The sequence below is a fragment of the Octodon degus genome, unplaced genomic scaffold, assembly GCF_000260255.1.
Source record: "Octodon degus isolate 3935 unplaced genomic scaffold, OctDeg1.0 scaffold00131, whole genome shotgun sequence".
Taxonomy (NCBI): domain Eukaryota; kingdom Metazoa; phylum Chordata; class Mammalia; order Rodentia; family Octodontidae; genus Octodon; species Octodon degus.
The window spans coordinates 7,281,380-7,303,870 of record NW_004524707.1 but is presented as its reverse complement, the minus strand read 5'-3'; the positions used below and the strand labels follow the sequence as shown (position 1 = coordinate 7,303,870).

General features: G+C 54.9%; 1 protein-coding gene across 2 annotated transcripts in view; it reads right to left on the bottom strand.

Moving 5' to 3' along the window:
• Nucleotides 1-391: 391 nt before the first annotated feature.
• Nucleotides 392-22,491, bottom strand: part of Itpkb (inositol-trisphosphate 3-kinase B) — a 90,952-nt gene continuing 68,852 nt past the window's right edge. For both annotated transcript variants that reach the window (XM_004641170.2, XM_023701156.1), the window contains exons 3-8: nt 12,574-12,673; nt 11,199-11,412; nt 7,768-7,972; nt 5,895-5,996; nt 4,714-4,785; nt 392-3,085 (exon numbers count right to left, since the gene is read on the bottom strand). In XM_004641170.2, the coding sequence (XP_004641227.1) occupies nt 2,870-3,085; nt 4,714-4,785; nt 5,895-5,996; nt 7,768-7,972; nt 11,199-11,412; nt 12,574-12,673 (909 nt within the window). In that variant the 3' untranslated portion in view covers nt 392-2,869. The remainder of the gene's footprint in view (nt 3,086-4,713; nt 4,786-5,894; nt 5,997-7,767; nt 7,973-11,198; nt 11,413-12,573; nt 12,674-22,491) is intronic.

Here is a 22,491-nt window from a genome sequence, read left to right as displayed (position 1 = left end):
CAGGCCATTCCAGCCAACCCGGACCATCTAACACACCAGGGAGTGACTGCACACTGAGCTCTGGTGAGACAAGGCAGCCAGGCCTCTGCCTCCAGTCATGCTGCCAGGAAAGGAGCACAGAAGAACTGCTGCTGAGGCCAGGGACATCTGGGTTCAAATCTGTTCCTGCTTGAACCTGAGCCAAACCTCATTTTTCTTATCTGTACTATAGAGACTATAGGGCCTGTTTGTGGAAGCAGCCTGGGCAAAATGCAAACTGCGAGGGGCCACATGCCAGAGACATGCAGTCCAGTGGCCAGTCCTCTCAGGTTTCTCTGAGTGTCCATGACCCCCAGTCCATTCCCAGTGTGGTGGCTCGGGGGCTGAGGAAGGATCACACTGCAGCCAGCGCTGGTCTCCGAGGCCTTTATTAGGAGGTTGGGCCGGGTCTGTAACAGTTCCTGGGAGAAAGGTAGTCTAGAGGCAGAGCGGCCTCTCCTTCAGGCAAAGGCACGGCTGGGCAAGCACCCTGGGGTGAGGGGCCCAACTCTGTAGGCACGCGCGGCTGGTTGGATGCTAAGCACAGCTGGAGGTGGAAGAGGTCACTTGGGGGAGGGCTGTCGGGCTCCCCCCAGGTGGAAAAGAAGTTCAGAGAGGCCAAGCTCAAAGGGAGAAATGGAGTCCAGCCTTTCAGTCTTAGTGTTTTGTGTAATTCTTAAAAACCAACATAATAAATATAACTTAAAAACTCACAGGACGCTAAAGGGAGTCTGGGAAAAAAACTAGGGGAAGCTTCCACATGCTGAGCAGCACTGTCTGTCCCTGCCCGGTTCCTGCGCACAGGTATCCTGCTCTGGGCACCATGTGGTCGGGTCGTTGCCACCAGGACAGAGCTCCGGGAAAGCCCATCCCGGACTAATCTCTCTCATGAGGGGCCATAGCTAGGAGCAGGCTGGAGGGGCAGAGCAGGAGTGGCGCCTGGCACTGAACACACAGAAACGAACCGAAACTCCAGTAAAGAGGAGCCCCACAGGAGCCTGGCTGCTCTCAGAAGGGGCTCCTGGCCTGGGGATAAGTGATCCTCTGCGCATCAGCATGTAGCCTGTGAACAGACGGTGCCCCTTGAGTGCCGAGGAGTTGTCTCTTACACAGGCTATACTGGTCCCTGTCAGTTTTGGTCATATCTTTAACTTGCTTTAGCAAATTTCATAGATAGAATAGGGAGAGTTTTCGGCCAGCTCACAGTGGAGAATCATCCTGGCTGAATGAATCTGCTATGTCCCCTCCCTGCAGAAAGCCCCTGGTGGCCTTTACCCTGTGAGGGCCACAGGAACTCTTGCCTCTGGGTGTTCAATGCCGCCCCCACACTGCCTGCCTTCCCAGTCATGTGCTGTCACAAGGCCTCAGATTCAGTAAGGGCAGGGTGTGACCTTCACCAAGTCAGCCCACATCGAAGTGCACCACAGTTTTGAACAAGAGCCAGGAAGTGTAAGTGATTTCCTTTTTAAAAATCTGTACTTATACATCCTCTTAATTCCCACCCCCCTGCCCACGCCAACTGTCACTCACCCACCCAGCATGAAAGGGGAAACATACTCATGTGGGTTGACTGACAGTTCCACGTTCTCCAGGTCCCAAGGTGCCAGGCCACCCTCCCCTGGAGCAACCCACCGGGTACACCTGTCACACTCACTTCTCCTGCAGCATCCCCAGGAGCCCCTGGCCTAGGACCCAGAAGTCCCTGACAGCCAGAAAAGGGGTGGGGAGCTCTAGGGCCCAAGAGCAGAGCTCTGAATGGTGATACGGGGCCAGGAGTTTTGTTCTTAAAAAGTCATGCAAAGTGCACCTTCTTAATAATAGACTGACTTTCTTTACAGTTAAGAATTGTCACCCAGGAATCTGACCATCTAGGGCCTCCAGGAAGAGCCCTGGGACTTCTGATGGTACCCACCATGTGCCCTGGAAGCCACCCACACTACCTGGGGAGACATGGGTCTAAACCCCTTAGGTTTTGAGATGTATTTCAGACAAAATGTAGAAACAATGCCAATACACCAAAATCCTGCTTCCTTCCAGCCTGACCCTCCTCCCCAACTGTTTGAAAGGACCCTCTGAAAGTGGACAGGGCTGACCAACCAGCACCAGGGGTGTGAGGGGTCAGGAGACAGTATCCTCTGCCAAGCAGACATCTCTGCCTGGAGCAGCCCCATTCAGCCCTGGACCTTGAACAAGGTGGAGTGGGAGGTCCAAGAAAGGCCAGTAAGCAGTGGTCCTGGAGGTGGCAGCAGCCTCCTTGGATGCTTTGCTTTGCACAACACCTCTTCTGAAACCATGGCCACAGTTCCAAATGGAACAACAGCTCCTGCCTGCCCCCCTCCTGGCAAGGCCTAGTCAGAGAACACAACCACCTTGGCTGGTCTTCTGGCTCCTAGGTCTGGGTCAAAGTTGGACGCTTTCCAAATCAACCTTAGAAGGGCCACCATGGCACCTCTGGAAGTCCCTGGAGCTGCTCATCGGAGGGTCCTCTGCTCACAAGCAACATGCTTTTTCCCCCCATGAATACAGGGCTCTCTAGGTGGGAGTGTTATGAATACTGGCCACCAGAGGGCAGTAGGCTACCACAAGTAGCCCACTCAGCCTAAGCTTCCAGGGGTGTCACAGAGCCAGGGGTCCCAAGGCCACTCCCACCCACCAGCTCTAAACCAAACTGATCGGTACAAGAGTCTTCTAGAAGATGACTATTTACAAAGAGAAGTTCTCTCCTATAAGGGGTCCTGCTATACATACAGCTAGGGAGGGTCAGTGCTGGAGCCTGAGGCCAGGCAACAGGAAGAATCAAGAGAGAAGAGAGAGGCAGTACAGGAGGAGCAGCAGGGCAGGGCAGGTGGCCTCAGGCCAAGGGGGCATCCTGAGACATTTCTGTCAGGATTTCGATGAGGTTGTTCAGCCCAGACAGGTAGCCATCCTCCCGATTCCCTTCCTGCCAGGGCACATCGTGCTGCAGGGTCTGGCCTTCTGGCAGGGGTGTAGTCTTCCCAAAGTCAATCATCCATACCTTGGCCTGCTCCTTCTTGTCATGGATGAAGAGCAGAGAGCTGCCGATAACCTGGTGGGCAGAGAAGGACAGGCTGCTGGGACAGCCCTGGACTGGAGGACCCAGGATCCACCTGGCCTGAGAGAACAGGGCCTGGCAGAGAACAGTGGGCCCCACATGGGATTTAAAAGTAGCTAGAAGAACACCTTGAAAGGCAGACCAGCACCAACCTCCACGACTGCATTGGGAGCCATGACTTCCCTTCCCAGCCTCTCTCTTCCCCAGCATCATGAGCGACTTCTCTGGAGAAGAGGGGGCTTTGGAGACTCCAGCTCTACTGTAGGGTTTAGGAAAAGCCCTGGTCCCCAGCAGCACAAGCCCCTGTGGATTCTGGCTCCTTTGTCCTGCCATACCTTCCAGGGAAGCCCTCCAGGAACACCCTCTGGGGACAGCAAGCCCTCCCTCCCGTCCTGGGTGAGGGCAGTATTCCACAGGAGCAAGAGACCCCATCACTAGCACAGGATGGCTTGGTGCTTGAAATCTGCCTGGGCTCAGTTTGGGGGGTGGCTTCCAGGCAGTCTCCTGTCCTCCAGGGAGGCAGGCAAAGCAAAGAGAGACTATGCAGGTGGCACAAGGACATATATCAGCTGAGAATGCAGAGGCCCGAGGAGTAGCAAAGGGTCTGGGTCCAAGGAGGAAAAAAAAGCATTCTTTTTTTTTTTTTTTTTTTTTTGGCAGAACTGGGGATTGAACTCAGGCCCTTGCACTTGCCAGGGAAGCACTTATTCCACTAAGCCATCTCCTCAGCCCAAGAAAAGTCTTCTGAGGTCAACTGACCAAACCAGATTCTGCTGGCAGAGCGAGACTAGCTGGGCCCCTGCCCTGTCCAGGCCCCCTGCTGGGGCTACCATACAGTGGGTGAGATGGGACCTGGCAAAGGGTAAGTGGGGAGCAGAACCCCAGGGTGAAGTCTTTGGTCTCTGGAGGGCTGGTGGTAGTATGCATGGAGGTAGGCAGCCTTCTCTGGGGACAGCACCAGGCTAAGGATTCCTCCACCTGGGACTCTTCCAGGGGCCATTCTCCCAGAAGAGCTGAAAGTCTGCTGGAGCCTGGACCCCCACCTCACAGTGTGAGCACCTAACCAAGCCTCCTGGAAGGCTCTAGCTGGGAGGCTACAACTATGTGTGTATGTGTTTGTGTGTGATTTGAGAACACACTTGTAATGGATGTGCATCTGTGTGTGGAGCCCTGGACACCTGTGTTTGATCTTGTAAAGTTCTCTTAGGGACCTGCTGGCCATTCTCAGAGCCTCCTCCAACCCTTGTCAGTCCATACAGCACTGTCCCTGAAGGCAGCAGGTGGGCGGTCCCAGCCCCCACGACATGGCTCATGGTTTGGTTCCAGAGCCCTGCCAGCCTGAAGACTCAGGGGTAGCACAGGGCAGCTAGATGCTACGGCTTTGCAGAGCACCTCTGGCCTGATCCCTGGGTGGTGGGGAGGAGATGTGGTCACAGCCACCCAGAGTGAACAGCTGTAGGGGAGCAGCATCTCAAGTTTGGTGGGTGCACTGGTTGCGCTGACAGTCCCCCGGGGCTGATCCTAGGTACCCTGCTTCTGGCCATAGCCACCCACATGTCCCACAGGCTTCTGGACTTAGCATACAAGCTGTCTGGCCTGCAGGACATGGGCACAAGGTCTACCTCGTGGCACTTGAAGAAGGGAGACACTTCTAGGGTGGTTCGAATGGCCTTTAGCCGGTCTCGGTAGGCAACCTGCAGAGAGAGGAGCAGAACACACACATTGAGTGGGGATAGGTGGACTTTAAGCTCCACCAAGCCACACTGGGGGGCACTGAATGAGGATCACTTATTCCAACCTCCACATCTACCATAAGGAAACTGTGGCCCAAAGGTGAGGGTGGCCTGGCTAATACCGTACCTAGCCTTTCTCCACCCCACTCCTGTGAGCAAGAGGTGCAGGGACAGAGGCAGTTCCATCCCCAGGGAGCCCTCTGGGAGGAGCCATGTCCTGGACAGTACCCACAAGGGAACAGACCCCAAGTGGCCACTCCTGTGCTACCCTGGATGTCATCAGCAGCTTCCAGACTCCTGAAAGCAGAGAAGGCAGGAGAGCTACCGGAAGCCCTATGAGGGCTCTGCGCAGCGCCTATCTCCCCAGGGGCCAGCTCTTGAGGGTCTCAGCTCCCAGGGGCATGGACCCTAAGGCACACATGGCTTCTCCGTTTCCATCGCTCAGCCACAGTGCAGATGGACTGGAACGGGCAGCAGACACCAGGGTTCCTGGCAGCATGAACGTGCCTTCCCAAGCACTTTCATGGCAGCAATACTGAGGCCTGCGGTTCTCGCCAGCAGGAGAACCTCGGCAGGCCTGGGTTCTCCCAGCAGCTCTAAGCTCCAAGTCCCAGCTGTGCACAGACCTGACTGTCACAAGGTGCTTGTGCAGCATGGCACTCCCATTCTTGGGCCCAATGGACAGGGCTGGCCTGGCCTACAGTGCCACAGCAGAAAGCACACTGGAGATCAGAGTGCTGTGAGGGAGTCCCCCCCACCCGCCACCCCCGTGCCTGCCGGGCAGAGCTGTGTGATGGGGCACAACATAGGCTGTGGATGACTCCATGCCTGTGGCCTGTGTCAGGCAACTGCATGTGGATCTAGACTCTGCCCTTCCTGATTTGTGTGTACTTGGCCTGACCAGTTTCTTGTCTGTCCATGGGCACACGAATAATCCACTGCAGAGGGATGAAAAGGGGACACTGCAGATGCTGAGCAGTCTGGCAAGGTTCGCCCCTATGGGGGGCTGAAGATATGTTCCTGAGCAGGGAGGCCAAGGGAGGACTGCAGTGTCCCGAGATGCGACTCACCAGGATGTTATAGTTTCCTTTTGTGAACTCCCTGAAGGCCTCGGTGACCTGCTCCCTTGTCTTGGTCTTCTTGAAGTCACGGTTCACAGAGCCATCTTCTTTCTGTGGAGGGAACAACATCCACAGGAGGGAGTTGGCTGGCACGCATTCAAGTGCAGAGTGGGGCGCCCTATCCCAACACTCAGTATGTCCCCCAGCCAAAACAGAGCAGTACAGAAAAAGGAGGTGGCTGCGGCCAGCACAGGAGCACATGGAGGTGGCCCCAGCATCCTGTGCAGAGGGTGCCAGGTCAGGGAAGTCCTAGAGGTGTGAGGAGCAGCAGAGTGGAGACCAGGGAGTGAGGGACAGGGCACCTTACTCCCCTGCTGTGCACATGCCCACCCTGGTCTCTCGACCTCTGCGACAATGGGGCGATTGCTGCTGTACTGCAGGGTGTGCTCAGTAGTGGCCCCAAAGCAGGGTCAGGTCAGACAGAGGCCCTAACCTGCTTCCTATAAGAGAGAAGCTGAATGTTCTCAATGTACTAAGGAAAGGAAAATGTCCCATGCTGAGAATGCTGGTACCTATGGCAAAAACATATCTTCTACCTGTGAGTTGTGATGGAGGAAATGGAAATACATGCTAGTTTAGCTGTCATGCTATCAGTTGTGGGATTCAGAAATTAAATTTCATCACAGGTGTGTGAGCCTCTTACTGTCTGTGCTTTCAAGCCTGATCTGGGGAACACTGCATGGGTTCCCTGAAAATAGGATCTGATCTTGCTCCTGTCCCTGGGCCAGGCTCCACTCTCTTGTCCACGCCATCCTGACCAGCACTTGGGCTCTGCCCAGCCGGGCGCTCTGCTCAAGACACTGGTTCTTAGAGGACACAGGGCAGAGGGTGGCTCTGGTAGGATCCCTGACACCCAGGCCAAAGATAGGTAGGTGACAGCTACAGTTTCACTAGGACAGCTTCTAAAGGAAGAGGCAGGTCCCTGGGACCACAAGAGCCACCACCATGCCCAAGCTGCAGGGACCAGGGGATGTGTCACCTGGTGGGGGGCCTTCCCACAGAGTGTCTCTGCTGGCAAATGGGTAGACAGGCAATGATGCACACAGTCGCTGTCTGAGGCAGCAGACAGACCGCTGGCTGTGCTACTGCTGGAAATACAGAGAACAGGCTGCCTTGGGAGAAAGGGGACCAGCAAGTGTAATGTTCCTTCAGATGAGACGGGGCAAAGAAGGGGGAGGGGTGGGGAGGAAGAAAAGAGGAGAGGGAGGAGGGACAGGAAAGGTGAGGAGGAGGGAAGAAAGGGGAGAGAGAAGCCCACCCAGTCTAAGCTGGAGGCTGCTGACAGGAGGGAAGGGTGCTTTTCCAGACAAGGAAGGTGCAAGGCTACTGTGAGAACAGGTGGGATGCTGGGGACTCACCAACTGGATAGAGTCATAGCTAAATGCCACCCAGAGGCAGCTGGCAGGAGCCTCACCTCACTGCAGCTGGGGAGTCCGGACTCTAGGGCTGGCATGGAGGCAGGCAGGCCCAGATGACACAGAGGGGAAACACAGGGCCCCTGCAGGCACTGCTTCTGCTCTGAGGTAAGCACCTATCACGTGCACCACGTAAGGTGAGATCAGTGTGCCCTCTCCTGCCTGTCTAAAGCCCCTGCTATGGGCTCCTGCTGGTTTCTGCCTGGATTAGAGGTGTGCTGAGCTGGCAGAAGGGCATCTGCAGGCAGGCTGGAGGTTCCCACCCCATGGCTGAGCCCCTACTGGCCATCCTGCCAACTGTACTGCAAGCCAAATCTGTCCTTGGGGCCAGTTGCCTGCAGGAGACCTGGGAAAACCCTAGCCTCTCAGGGGTCCCAAGGCTCCTGCCATCCCATGGGGAGCCTCACTTTGATCCCCTCAATCCTGAAGCCCAGGGTAGCCGTGGAGCTGATGGTTTCCCTCCACTGCATGTAGCGCGGCTTGGTCACGGCCCGCTGTGCCCGCTCCTCCTCGGTGGGGGCGTCAGGGTCCACCTCGACCATCTTCTGGTACATGTCCTTCCGCAGGCTGGGCTTTTTCCGGGCCTTGGTGAGTTCTTCCTCCAAGTATGTCCTGTGGGCAGGTGGGGGGATGTGAAGATGGAGACACTGCCCGGCCTGAGCACATGGGTCATCTGCAGTCCCTGGACAAGGACCATTCGTCACAGACAAGCTTCAGGCTGCTAAAACTGACTGCGGAAAAGAGGCAGCCATGTCGTACCAGAGAGTCTAGGTCACGTCATCCTGGAGCTGGGGAGGCAGAGGAAGGAAGGGAAGCACAGCCCCAGGGCTGGTCAGAGCTCTCTATGCTCCTGCCCACCTCCCCATTCTCAGGCTCTTTCTCAACAGCAAGTCAGAAGGTGGCCTCTAAAGGAGCCACACACAGCCCTTTGGGAAGAAGCCACTGAGCAGCATCCCTCTTGCCCTGCACACTAGTCAAGCAGGTGGAAGCAGGCTGAACTGGCAGACAAGAGACCCTGGGGAAGGATCAGGGGCCCATACCCTCAGGCCTTGGCAGCCTGAGGCTGCAAGTTACTGGCCCTGGACTGTGCAGATCTGCTCTTCGCCCCAGAGTAGACTGGAGCTTCCAGCACCACCTCCTCTGGTCTCCATGAAGGCCTGTAGCCACCCAGGCTGTGCAGAGAGCTGAAATCAGCAGGGCCGTTGCAGGATGGGGAAGTGGTCTCCCCCTGCTCTGTGTGGGTGGGAGCTGCCCTGGAGGCTGCCTTCTCTCTGCTCTGGCCTCCCACACTTCCTGCCTGACCCCAGGCCTTGTTCCAGAACCACCCACCACCTCTTCTCCCATCTGGTAGTGTGAGACCTAGAATGTCTCAACAAAAGCCTGTAGCTCACAATGATAGATTTGCAGAATCCACTACTGTTATCAACTGATACTTTCACTGAAAAGGAAAAGGGGAAAAAAAAACCCAAAACCAAATCCTGGGGTGTCATGACCTATGGATGATGAGAACCTTGAGTGGAAGTCATCAGCTTTTGGTTGGGGGCCTGCACATGTACACGCACACACGTCCACATGCACAGAGAACACTGCACACAGAGCCAGCTCAGTGACCAGGCTGTCTGTGCACCCAAGTTTGCCATGGGGTCAGGGCTCCAGGCCCAGTGCTCCCCACAGACCTGCGTCAGGGATGGTGGGTGCACTTCTGCAGAGAGCTCCTCAAAACCTCCTTGAACAGGAAGAAGACTTCAAAGTCAAATCGCTGTTCACTGGGCCTTTCTCCAAACAGGATTCCCTCAACTCCCTCTGTGCGGAGTGGTTTCCCACAGCAGGAGAGGAAAGGGCTGGGTGGATGGAGGGCCGAGGGTCCATGGGGAGCCAGGCTGTAGAGCTCCCTGCTGCCCTGCCTGCCCCCACGCCAAGGAAATGCCAAAGCTCTGTGCCATCGGACACTCTGGACTGGGTAGGAGAGGAGGGCAGCAGGTAACAGATGGAGGCCAGCCACAGCACCCCAGCCCCAGTCCCTGCTCCAGATGAACCCCTGGCCCAACTCTTCATGGGGGTCACAAATCCAGGAGCCACACTCAGGGCAGCACAGCACAGGCCTGCACACACACATGCACATGGGAACACACACCACACGCTGCCAGGGTAACCAGTTACTCCTGGAGTGCACAGCAATAGGCTGTAGGCAGAGCTGTGCAGGCATGGGCACAGCTTCACTTTGCTACTGTGTGGCTGGCTGGCCCTGATAATATGGGGGTCAGAATCTTCCTGCCCCAAATGGTATGACCTGCCCCCTAGATAACTGTGGAGTGTGATGAAAGCAGCACTTGGAACACACAAGTGTTCTCAGGATTTGCATGCAGGGAGCTATGGTGCAGTGGGCACAGGTTCTAGGGAGGCTTCCCTCTTCTTCCTGCAAGTCCTTCTGCTGCCTCTGCCCTGCATGAGGCTGAATGCACCTCAGCCCTGCTGGTCACTCTAGGTCCTTCTAGAGCCCTGGGGTGCTGTGCGAGAGAAGCTGCCAAGGTTGGGGGTAAGGAGGGGAACCTCCTGCCCCTACAGCCTCCTGGGGAGCAGGCAGGCACATGGAGCAACAGCAGGAGTCCCCAGGGCTACTGCCTGGAGGCTGGCACTTGGGCTGTCCCATGTGGGCATCTGAGAAGACACCAAGTGGCCTGGCTGCTTCATGCTCTTGCTGCAATTCAACCCTTCATGGCATGTAGGACCAGGCCTCTGCTGCCCAGGCCTTCCCTCAGGAATACATATCCTGATACAACAAGCCAGGGGCTAGAGCTACTTTGAGGATAGGAATAAGACTGGGAGGAACAGCTACTATGAGGGGCTGGAGGGGTGTTTTGCCTCCCTTGGTTCCCTGCAGGCCCCTGATATGGGAGGAGGTCTAGGAGGTAAGTGAGCCCGAGGCAGCCTGCTGGAGGGTCTGATTTTAGGACACAAGTCCAAGGAGGGGGGAGAGGACAGGAACCCAATTGGCTGGGCCACTTCTCTCCTGGCCTCTCTCGGTTTCTGTCTCTTACATCCCGCTTTCTCAACTTCCCTGTGTACTTCTTACATGAAGAAACCATTCGGAGCAGACCAGGCTTGGGCTCTGTGCTTATCTTTTCCACGCCTACACATGTCTCTGTACAAGGCGTGGAAGCCTGGGTTCCGCATCCAGCCTGGGCCAGGCCCTGCAGCATGTGCATAGGGCACCAGACACCAGTGTGTGGGCTGGCAGCCTCAGGGGTCCTACTGTCCCAAGGACCCAGGCATGCGTGCTTGGAGGGGACCTGAGCAACAGTCTGAAGGAGATGAGAAAACCTGTGGCCAAAGCAGGGTTGTAGCTCAGGGCAGCAGTCTCTCCACCCTGCTTCCCCTGCCTCTTTCCTTTCTCCTCTTTGTCTTTTCGCTCTTGGCACATGCCAGGCTGAGCCTGAGCCCCCTGGAGTGGGGAGGGTGTCTATGGGTCCAGCAACCTCCAGGCTTCCAAGGGGGTATCTGGGCCCCCATTTCAGCCAGAGGCACAAGGTGGCTTGTTTACCAGCAGCTCTCTCCTCTCTCGTGCTGTCTCCTCTTGTCCACCACCTCCCTACCTTGGCCTGCTCTGCCCATGCCCTGGAGGTCGTCCCACCAGGTGCCTTTCTTGGATCTCCCAGCATGGGCTCCCACCTCCCACCAGCTCACTAGAGAGGGGAAGGAGCCATCATTGTGGCAAAGCCAGGGCCCTGTACCTTTGCACACAATGGGGAGGCTGGGGGTTCTAGGTGGTCACCTAGGTGCCCTGGGAAGCCCTAAAGCCTTGTGGGCATCTGTTGCACCCAGTGAGGAGTTAGCTCACCTGACACCCATCTTGCAGTCCATTACACAGGGCGAGTCAAAGTCGGCCAGCAGGTCATCCATCTGGTTGTAGCGTTCTCCGTCCTTCACCACATCGCCATGGTAGGCAGGCACAAAGGGTCGAAGCACATCAGCCATCAGCCGGTCGAGGCAGCGCTGCTCTGACTCGCAGTGCTTTTTCAGGATCCGACCATTGGCCGCGGCCTTGAAGCTTCCTGGAGGGCAGGTGGGAGGGAGAAGGCCTTAGCATCCAGCCAGGGGCCTCCCTGGGGCTACTGCAGAGCTGGCTGAATAGGAACTGAGGATGCACCCTGAGTCTCACTGTGCACCGCACTTCCACGGGAGCAACTCTGGATCTCTGGCCCATGCTCTCTGATGGCAACCTGGCCTTCTTATCCCACATGCCTCTGTGGGGGATGGGGATGGGATAAGCACCCTGGCTCAGGGAGGCAGGAGCCTCCTACCCTCCCCACAGCATCACTGCTAGCTTTCCCACCCCACCTTGGCCCTGGTTTTCTAGCAACATGGGTGGCTCACAGTCTCCTAGAATTCACAGCTGGGCCATAGAGTGAGCCTGAATATGAGCCTCCAAGGTAGCACTCCTGGGCCACACCCTCAGGTAATTATGTACAACAGCTGTCCAGATACATGTCCCAGGCTGGACCAATGTGGCCAGGCATTTAAACAAAATATCAGACCCTGTGTTGGCCTGGTAACCTATAGGCCAATGAAGCCATGGAAACCAAGCAGACATGGAAATGTCCCCCGAAGAACAAACATGTGGGAGGGCCACCACATGTAGGTCAGACGATTCTGGAGCTTCAGCTTCAGATGCCTCTCCCTGTCCCTGGTGGGTGACATGGGGATCATACACAGTCCCCACTCCCTAGCCACTGGCACCCTTCTGCAGGTATGGGTGACTTGCCTGTGTCTTCCACCAGTAGCAAATTCCTTCAGGCAGAGACTATGTCTGCATTAGTGCTGAAACCCTAGAGCCATGGCGACGTGGGTGCACAGTAGGTGCTCAAGGAGGCGGTAAGCTTTGCCTCTTTGTCCAGGGTGACAAGTGGTAGGCAAGCTAAAGACTGATGACGTCATCTGCTTTACTGAGTAAAATTGGAAGAGAGATTGAGAGAGGAAAAAAAGATTGAAAGTGACGAGGCAGAGAGAGGGACAGAGGGAAGGAGCATATGTGTGTGGCAGTACTGGGCGGCCCAGCCCTGGAAAGGTCGGCTTGCTCAGTTATAAGCCCATTCAGAGTTTTGATTCTAATGCCTAGTTCCCAGGAGTTCAGGGCCCAGGACCACCCTCCCCACCTTTTCCAAGTGCCTCCCGGAACACCTGTCCTCTGCCAGCCAAACAGGAGTGTCATCTACCTGCGTGTCCCGCCAGCTGGATCCAGGGGTACTTCTTCTTGAAGGACATGACAAAGGGAGACCAGTGCACCATGTTTTTTATTTTCCTCCATGATTTGCTCTAGAAGCAAGCAAATAGAAAGCTCTGCATTAGAAAGATGACCACAGACTTCCACCACTTTCTGGGTAGGATGATCTCTAAGCACAGCAGCTCACTGTGGCCACTGCACCAAGGGTACTGAATCTACAGTGCAGGGGCCCTTGGGCTCTGAGTACCTTGCCACCAGAATCTGTGTGGTGTGTTCACACATAGCTGTCCCACTTGACAAGACAGGCTGAGCAAAATGCTCGGGGGCTTTCCGTAGACAAGGCTGGCAGCTTCAGGAGGGGGTAACAGAGGAGGGACCGCGTGCTCCCCTCCCAGGCATGGGACAGACGGACATGGGACAGACCTCAGGTTTGAGGTCTGGAAGATGACCTCCCTGGAGCTGAGGACAGTGCACCCTCTGTGGAAAGCGGAGGCTCTGCCACCTTGCACAATGCCCCAGCACACTGTATTGGTAGATGTGGTGTCCACAGACACCTCTTACCCATGAACGGTTTGAGGGAAGTTTTCCAGGGAGAATGTTTTTCACCTATGGCTTCAGGACAACAGGATGAACAAGAAGCCTACTGCTCTCTCATCTTCAACTCAATTAAGCAGCTAGGCCCACCAGTGGCTGAGCATGCATGTGCGCATGTGTGAGGAAGTGCGGGGGTCCTCCAAGTAGAAAGAACTGCGATTTACTGAGAGCTTATTTTGTCTTTGCAATCAATACACAACAGTTACTACTTTTTCTATTTGACTCTGAGCCTCTAAGATGCAGGGAGGGAGCAGGAATTTAAACCTCATCTACATAATCCCTGTACTACAGCAAGCTAAGACTGGACAACTGCAAGTTTGAGTCTAGCTGGCAATTTAAAGACAGAAAGACCCTGTTTCAAAGTAAAAATAAAAGAAGTGTTGAGTTTAGCTTTACTGCAAAGGGAAGAGTACCAAAAAAAAAAAGGTATAGAAACCTTAATTTATACAACTACGTTAAAAAAAAAAAAAATCCTTCCCTCCCCTCACTGCAAGAAACATGTCCATAGGGAAAAATTCCCTTGAGTTATTTTAGTAAGAACAGGATCACCAAGATGTTGATCGAGGGCCCACCCCTCAAGCACTCTAGCCCAAGGGAAGAGGAAGAGGAAGAGGAGGAGGAGGAGGAGGAGGAGGAGGAGCTGGGAATGAAAAGTTCTGGAGCTCTGGGACAGTGGTACCAGCGGCAGCAGAACCGCAGAGGTCCAAGTCATCAGGATGGTAGTGGGCTGAGGAGAAGCAGCAGCAAGAAGAGTCCTGCAGGAGCAAGAGCAGATGAGCGCCCTGATGGGATGTGTCCTGAAAGCGGGGTGCCCATCCCCCGCCCCGAGGTGCCCAGTCCTGCACAGCAGACAAGAGAGTCTGCGTTCTCAGGGTACTTCAGCCCCCTTGGTCACTTCTCTGTCAAGACTCGACTCTGTTGTCCAGTTTCAAAGCAACATCTGTTTAAGAAGGATTCTTCCCTGACAGCCCGGCAACTTTTATCCCCACCCCAGAAATGGTCTGTGGCCTCAGGCCTGGTTCCAGCCTTCAGTGAGGGTGCCAGCTCCAGCCCTGTGACAAAGGGTGTTTCTCCTAAATCCTGCTGACAGAAATCTCCAAAGATGGCCTGGTAAACTGAGCACTTTGGATCTGAGTGCCCAGCAGGCTGGGTCAACAAGCACAGGGGGTGATTTTGGTGGGAGGGAGCTGGGGTCTTAATTTCCTCATTCGACTCTTAAGGGGCTGCACACAGGTCCCCAGACTCCTGGGACTGAGGGGCCTGCTAGGACTCTAGCATAAATGACCTCATGCTGAGAGCAATGCCCTCCCAGGGAGGCCAAGGGGGCCCCCAAACCTGCCGCAGCACTAAATATCTCACTTGTATATGCAGTGGCACAGGAGCACTCACAGCCAAAGGGGACATTTCAAGGTGACCCCTGGGAGTGGGGTGCAGTGGTGCATACCTAGAGCCCCAGGTACTTGAGAGGCTGAGGAGACAGGAGGATCACTTGAATCCAGGAGTTGGAGTTGAATCTTGGCAACATAGAAAGACTCTGTCTCAAAACCCACCCCCCAAAAATCAACCCAAACAAAACTAAAAAAACAACAAAAACAAAAGCCTGCTAGGAAGAAAGGAAGCTGTGGAGACTGCACTCAGTGAGGCATTTGAGGCCCTGGTGAGCATAATGTGCAGGCTGCCCACCTGCCCTGCCTGCCCTCCACCACACCCGAGAGGCTCCATATCCTTGTCTGTACAATGAGATCACAATGGACCCCTTCCCCAGGAGACAGCTACGCACGACCGTGGTCTCGGGTATCTGGAGGGATGCAAGCATCTGGAGACTACCTCAGAGGCTCAGGTCCACTCTGCTGGATGACCGCTTTCCAGGGACCAAAGGCACAGGGGGCAGCTATAAGAAGGCAGTGCAAACAGGTGCCTGAGGAGACGGCAGGGCTTGGCCTCATAGACATTACAGTCCCTGCTTCCTGCCTGGATGTGGACTGTAGGATGGGTCCACTGGGAAGAAATATGTGTACAGCACCAGGATCACTGTGCCCCACAGGCAGTACACAGGGAGTTTCCTGGGGGCTTTAAATGGTGGCATCTCGGAATGGCTTCAGCTGCTGCCAAACCCTGAAAAGAAAAGGTGTTTTCTAAGGTGATTTTCACCCTGTGGTCCCCGAACACAGGAACGGTCACAGAGACCATGGCGCATTCCCCCTCCTCCCCCCTCCCTGCAATAGCCAGACAGGATCGTGGTAGAAGCTGCTTTCGGGCTACAGGTGAAAGCTTCTGGGTGGAGTCTTTCCTCTAAGGGTCCTGTTAAAAGACTGTAGGCCCCAGACACAGACCCTGGCCTCTTCCCCATCTCTCAGGTGCCAACATGAGGGAGGAGGAGCCCGGCAACAGTATGGAGTTCTACCCAAGGGACAGCATCATGCATAGCCTAGCCCCTCCTGGGAGACTGTGTATAGCTGCTCAGTTGTATGACCCTCTGTCAGAATCACACCACAGCCCTGGGCCCCAGCTTCTCAAGTGCAGCTGTGGGTAACACAAAAGTAGCTTGCAGATGCCTCCATTGTGTGGCAGAGGGCCATGGGCACCTCCTGACCTCACTGGCCCTGTGCTTGCATCATTCCTGAGCATCAGGTCCATCTATGAACCTTTCCAAGGGGGCCCAAAGGTTCCACCATGACCGGTCCACACTGACTCTGGGCCCTGGGTCCTCCTATGTGAGTCTGAGCTCTTAGCCAGCCAGCCTGGATGGGACCCAGTGCTACACGTGCAACCTGGTCAGTGAACTGGCGGCCATCCCAAGACTGCCAAGCACTTCAGGTCAGGGGACTCATGCTGGCTGGCATAGCTCCCGTCATTTCCTTGGGAGATGGGAGGGCTCATTTCCATAAGCGGTAAACACATACAGGACCAGGGTGTATACTCCTAACTGTTACCACTTGCTTTGTGACAGGCACTGGGCCAAGGGTCTTATCCTGACCTTCACAACAACCTTTTAGGAGTGTTTTCTCTATTTTGCAGATGAAGAATCAGGCTCAGCAAGTTCCTTCCCATTCTCTGTTGCCGAGAGTAGGTACCAGCTCACACTGGGACCCTCTTGTTATGTTTTGGGTCTAGATGTCCTCCCAAAGCCTCATGCAGTTTTAGATGGGCCTTTTTTGGAGGTGGCAGAATCTAGTGATCGGTGGTGCAATGCTGGGATTAAGGGTGCTGGGATCAAGGGTGGGCTGGATCAGTCCACTGATGGGATCGGCACCCCCCTAATCTCTGTAGACCAGACAGAGCATAAAAGAAGCAGAAAGACACTGTTAAGGTTTAGTTGCTGATTTGTTATCTTCTACCCTCCGTGAACCCTCTACCTTCTGCAAAGTCACCCTCCTCTGGAGCCAGCTGATTATGGACAGAAATCTCTACAAACTGTGAGCTAAATAAACCTTTCTTCCTTTGAGTGTAGCGTGTTTTATCACAGAAATGAGAAAAGTAACTAAGATGTCTCCCAACCATCAATTCACCAATTCCTGTGCCTATCTCCAGCTAGGCATAGGGTTCTTTATGGTTCTAAGACAGCAGGTCATAGGAGAGAGAGGAGATTGGACAGGAAGAACCAAATGAGATTCTTCCAAGGTGGCTGGTTCCTGGGGTAGCCGGGGTGCTGGCACAGGGGGAGCCTTCTGGCTGTTCTTTTAGCTGAGTAGCACAGAGCAGTAGAAGAAGCTGGCGGTGCTCATGGGATGTTCAACAGGAAGGAAAGGCCCTGTGCCAGGCAGGGAGAGGCGCGAGGAGGTCTGGGGACGAGTGCAGACATGGCTTCCAGTGTGATCCTGCAGCAGAATGTGAGACCAGCTCGCCCAGGTAGGAGGTCTTCCAGCAGTCTTGGACTTCAGAACTTAGACTGATGCTATCAACCCCTGAACTGATGTCTTCCTAGTTCAACAAGCCTGGCCTGGCTCCACCGTGTGTTCGCCCTCAGGCAGGCAGTGCCTTCTTGGGACGTTTGTCACCCAGCCTGAGTTTGTGCTCAAAGAGGTACAGGGTCCCATGGTAACGTCTCAGTGCACAGGCAATGTGAGCCCTCTATTCACTCAGTCTGGACAGAAAGGATCAGAGACCAGCCTGGTGGATTGTTGCAGACATAGGTCAAAGGTAAAGTGCTTGCCTGGCATGCACACACCTCTGGGTCACTTATCAGCAGTACCAAAAAAAAAAAAAAAAAAAAAAAAAAAAAAGTCCTGCAAGTTACTAAATGGAGAATGTGGAGAGTAGTTTGCAGTAGTAGAGAAAACCTCGCAAAACCCCAACCCTCCTCATGCTCAAGAGTTGTGAGGGGAAGGGAGCTTGAAAAGCAAGTCTCGCACAACAGGCCTGTCCTGCCATACCGCCTCTACCTGGCTGCAGAGCCTGGCAGGAGGAGACCTTCAACTCGGGTTGCTAGGACCTGGCCTGCTCCGCCTAACCTTTTCCTCTTCCTTTTCCTAAGAATTGGTCTCAAGAGCAGATGTAGATCTGCTAGCTAGAGGCTGATGCCTCAGTGGGTGCTGCCCTGCTCCAGTCCTGCCCATGCAGGACCAAAGCAGTGGTACCTCCTGGACCTGCATAGGGCCTGCAGTTGCAAGGGAAGTGCCCACTGTCTAGTGGGTGCCTGAGCCCACGGGCATGGGAGGGAAGCTGGGGCAGGGCCTGGGGTTTATCTAGAGCACACACTAAGCGTCCCACTGATGTTGCTGGTTCCTAGGCACTTGCCACGGCCAGGCCTCTCCCAGCTGGATGCCCCAGGCCTACTGCAAGGAACTGCTATCTGAACCTGGGAAGAGGGCTACCTGGGGCACCTCCAGTCTGCCCCATCTCCCAACAAGGAGGGAAAGGAGGAATAGTGAGGAGTGAGAAGAAAAGGCGGGGCTATGGGGCACAGGCTGTGGACAGAGGCTTCTGCCCACCCTACTTACAAATGGCTTTAGTGGCCATTAGTGTTGGCCACATATGTTCCAAAACGAACAGGAGAGGGCTCCTGTTCAAAATGCAGCAGATATCCAAGTAGGGAAGGTAGGACCCCTCCTTGATTTGCTATGACTGCCCCAGTCTCACTGGTACCCAGGAGGCTGGGCCCCATGTTCAGTGCTGGCAGGTAACCCTGACCAGAGGCTCCCAGGGTGGGAAGAGGAGGGCATGAGCCTGTCTGAGCCTGTGATCTTCTGGGGGCTCAGCGCTCCCACCTACCCAGCCAGACCTGCAGGCTGAACCACGTCTCATGCTGGGAGCAGGGAAGGGAGACCAAACCCAGAAAGTTTGAGCACTTGCATGAGTACCTGCATGGAGAAGGCTGTAGATCTAGGCAGGCAGGGGTTCTACTCATTCCCAAGACTCTATATTCCTGTCCCTGAAGATGCTGCTCACAACCCCAGCTGTCCTGAGACCACCAACCCTCCTCCCCTGGCCCTATCCAAGCTTTCTGCCTAAGCTAGTGAGGTGCCAGGAGCCATGTCTGTGTCTGGGCTGTTATGATAAGACAGAAGATAACATCCTCCAGGACTTAGACAGAACCTTTGCAGCACCTCCTTAACATGGCTGGACACTAACTTCTGGGTGCTGGGCACCCTGGGCAGGTATGATGGGAACCTGACAGGGTCATATACTCATGGCGGGAGGCAGGCAGACCTTCCATGTTCACTTTGGTTTTGATTATCTCTGTGTAGCATCCATTCTGCCTACCCTTTGTGCAGTGGCCTGGCAGGTCCAGGCTGAGGCAGGCAGCGTTCTTGCCTGCAGAGCTGCCTCCAGCTCACACAGCCTGGGGAATTCACAAGGTGGAGCCCCAGGCCATGGGGCCCAGGCAACAAGGCCCAGGTGTCTCAGTGCCCCCTGACTTGGGTCAGTGAAGCTGTGGAACAAAGAGCATAGTCCTATTCTCCTGTCCTATGCACTTAGGCCCTGTCTGGGTGTGCACATATGAAACCACCACAGTAACTGCCTAGCATGCAGCTAGGTACTGTGCTAAGAGCCCATGGAATGCTCACAGCACGGATGCGAATTATTTCTGATTGCTAAATGATGAAACAGTTTCAGAGATAATAAGCAACTTGCCCAAGGTCACACTGCTTCCAGGTTTGCACCATTTAACTCTGAGGATTTTCTTTTCAACCAGCAGATGCTGGGCCCCTGCCATCTGCCCACCCTGGGGCTCTCTGCGCTTCCCCACTTATAGAACAACCACACAGAAATAGCCAGCGCTTGATCACCAGGGTGACCTTTGGCAGTGTGTGGGGGGCTGTATCGACCTGCCAGTCCCCTCTGAGTCTGTTCCCAGGCTGTCCCTGGCTCAGCACTCAGGGAGCAACACTTTACAAAGCACTGAAAGCAGAAGGAGGAGGGTTCGTCCTGTGTCAGAGCTTCAATTCTGCTCTCGCAAAAGTCTGAGTGAAAGTCATTCAGTTTTCCATGTTTGGAAAAAAGACCCATTTTTTTTTCTTCCCCTTCTTTGGTTTTTTTGGACGTACGGTTCAGCAAGGGTTTCCCTAGTGACCAGGATGGCCTTCAAGGGGGAAGGGCCTGTGTTTCTCTCAGTCTTCATGGCCAACTGTGCTCATTCTGTGCCCCTGGCAAGCCAAGGTGACAGTGACGCAGTTGGGTGCAAGCCCGGGCAGGTAGGGTTGGCTCCATGGCTCCTTCTGGATCCGTGCTTAGAACCCAGGCGATGGCTGGAAGCCAACCCTGCCCCTGCCAAAGGACTGGGGCTTTCAGAACCGAGACACCATGGACTGGAAAAAGAAAGTTGCATGATTTGGCAGGGCAGGTAGGTTGGGCTAAAAATAAAAACCTGGGTTTAAGGCCTTTTCTAATAAACAAGATGGCCCCACCCCTGGCCAAGCACACAGCATGCGGAGACCTGACCAAGGCCTCACTCTCCACCTGCCCACCCCTGCGGGTCCCAGGCTGGAGTGGTCTGCAGATAGTTCAGAGCTGCTGACCAGCAGGGGCCTCCTGCACAAGGGTGCAGGGGGGTCATGGGAGGACACCTGGCTCAGTCCACCCTTCACAGGAGGATAAAGCACAGGCTGAGTAGCCCTTAGCAAAGCGCTGGTGACCAAGAGTGTTTCAGATATTGGGACATGAACACACATCTAGTGCGATGCTAGGATGAAACTGCCACCTAAATGTAAATTCAATTTCTGTTTTATATGCACCTCATATGCACAACTGGAAAGTAATTTTATACATATGTTTAGTGTGCTTGTATTTTCACAGTGACCCACTGCACGAGGTAAGGATTGTGGAATTTTCCACTTGTGGCATCACATGGGTATTTAAAATGTTTCAGATGATTCTGGAACATTTCGCATCTGGGAGCATTTCAGAGTGAAGATTTTTGGATATGGGATGCTCCACCTATATCACCTTCAAAATTGGTTTATGCCTGGGGCAGAAGAGCGGGATGGTGCAGCTAGAAAGGCAACCTCACTACTCCTTGCAGACACGGCTGCTGCAGCCAGGGCACTGTGCTCCAGGTGTGTGGTGGGGAGAGTCGGGCCAGGCACTAAGCTGCAATATGCAAGCCTGGCTGGCCTGGCAGGGCTGCTCAGTGCACTCTCAGCAGGACACTCTAGCCAGAGCCAGGGACATCTGGAGTGGATGCTCAGCTGACTCCTTCTGATCAGCTGAGTTTTTGCTGTTGCAAATCAAGGCTCAGTTTCTAGGCCAAGGGCAACACCAGGCTGGTGCCCGAGGTCCCCCAGGATGGCCACTCTCACTTCTCTACCATTATCCAGAAGCCACAGAGGCTGCTGAGGCCCTGCAGGCAAGGTCAGGGCTGTGCCTGCAGAGTGTCCCCTACCCTGCTGCCCAGTGATCCCCAGACAGCTGACGTAGGGCGAGGACCCATCAGGGACACCCTGGACTCCTACTCTGGTGCCTCCTAAGATCCAGCGGGCAGGCTGTCTTCTTGTCTCGAACCTGTCTCGTGTAGGGCTCTACTCCACAGATGCTCCCCCTGGGTATTCACATCCTGCCTCTCCTATCAGCTGGACCCTCTGGAATCTGCCAGCTGGCATTGGTACTCTGTGAGACCTCTGTGGCCACTCCAGCACCCCACTGTTCCCTGCAGCACTGCCCTGGACATGGGCTGACTCTTGCAAACCCTGTCACTTCTCCTAGAAGAGGGAAGACTCCTGGAGGATGGGGACTCTGTCCTAAGCCTTCTACAATACTCCTGCCTAAGAAAGTTAATTCCCATATCCAACACACAGGAAGAACTCAGCCTACAAGAGGAAACACACCTGAACAGAGGCTCCTCTCTCTGCTTGCTGCTCACCTACTCCTGCCTAGATTTTCCCATATCTCCAGGCAGCAAGAGGGCTGTGCGGGCACAGCTTCCCACTAGCCTGCCTGAACCCTTTCTGTGCCCTCCTCCACCTGCCCAAGACAGCGGGCAGCCCAGATGGCCTGGCAGCTGGGTAAAAGGAAGCTTCAAAAACAGCCTCTGGCTCAGGATGGTCAACTCCGCTTGCACTCATCCTCCCATCCCTTGCTCTGGAATGTCCTTGCAGCTTCCATGTGTGGCCAAGACACTGGGACACTAGTGAGGAAGGCTCTGCCACTACAGCCTCCCTGCTCCTGATCCACCTTCCTGCCCTGATCCTTACCCTCCAGGAACTGGCGGCAGAGGGGCCCACAATCCAGCCAAACCAGGCTTATTTTGGTTACCCTAGAATTGAGGTGTCCTTCACCCAAAATGGAAATGTTCCTATCCCTCCCTCCCTCCCTCCCTCCTAGGGAGGGCTCAGCAGAAGCCCCATCTCTGGCTGAAAGGTCACAGAGCAGGCTCTTCCCTCCTCCTCCCTCCTGCAGTCCCTCCTCCCTTAGGAACTAAAAATAATGGAGGCTAAGAGGAAAGAGGAGAGGCAAGGAAGCCACAGCCACATAGGAAATGTCCTGTGGTCCAGCTGTGGGGCCACTGGAGGATAGTACCCGCTGCTTCACATACCAGGGCCCATCTGGCCTCAAAGGCAGCCACAGGGGCTGGAGGAAGAACAATGGGCGGAAAGGGGAGCTGCTGAGGGCCAAAGGGGCTGAGGGGAGGCGCAAGCTGCAGATTTCCTAGGGGATAAGCTCAGAGGGCATGGAGCTCAGACTTTCCTCTGGGAAAGGGCACTGGGCCCTGCCCTGTCGCGGAGGCCACCTCTGCAGCATGCGCCAGAACCTCCTCCCTTTGCTTCATCCACTGTCCACTCTTCCCCAGAGATTTCATTTTTACTTTGGTAAATGTAAGAAGGAAGGAAGGAAGGAAGGAAGGAAGGAAGGAAGGAAGGAAGGAAGGAAGGAAGGAAGG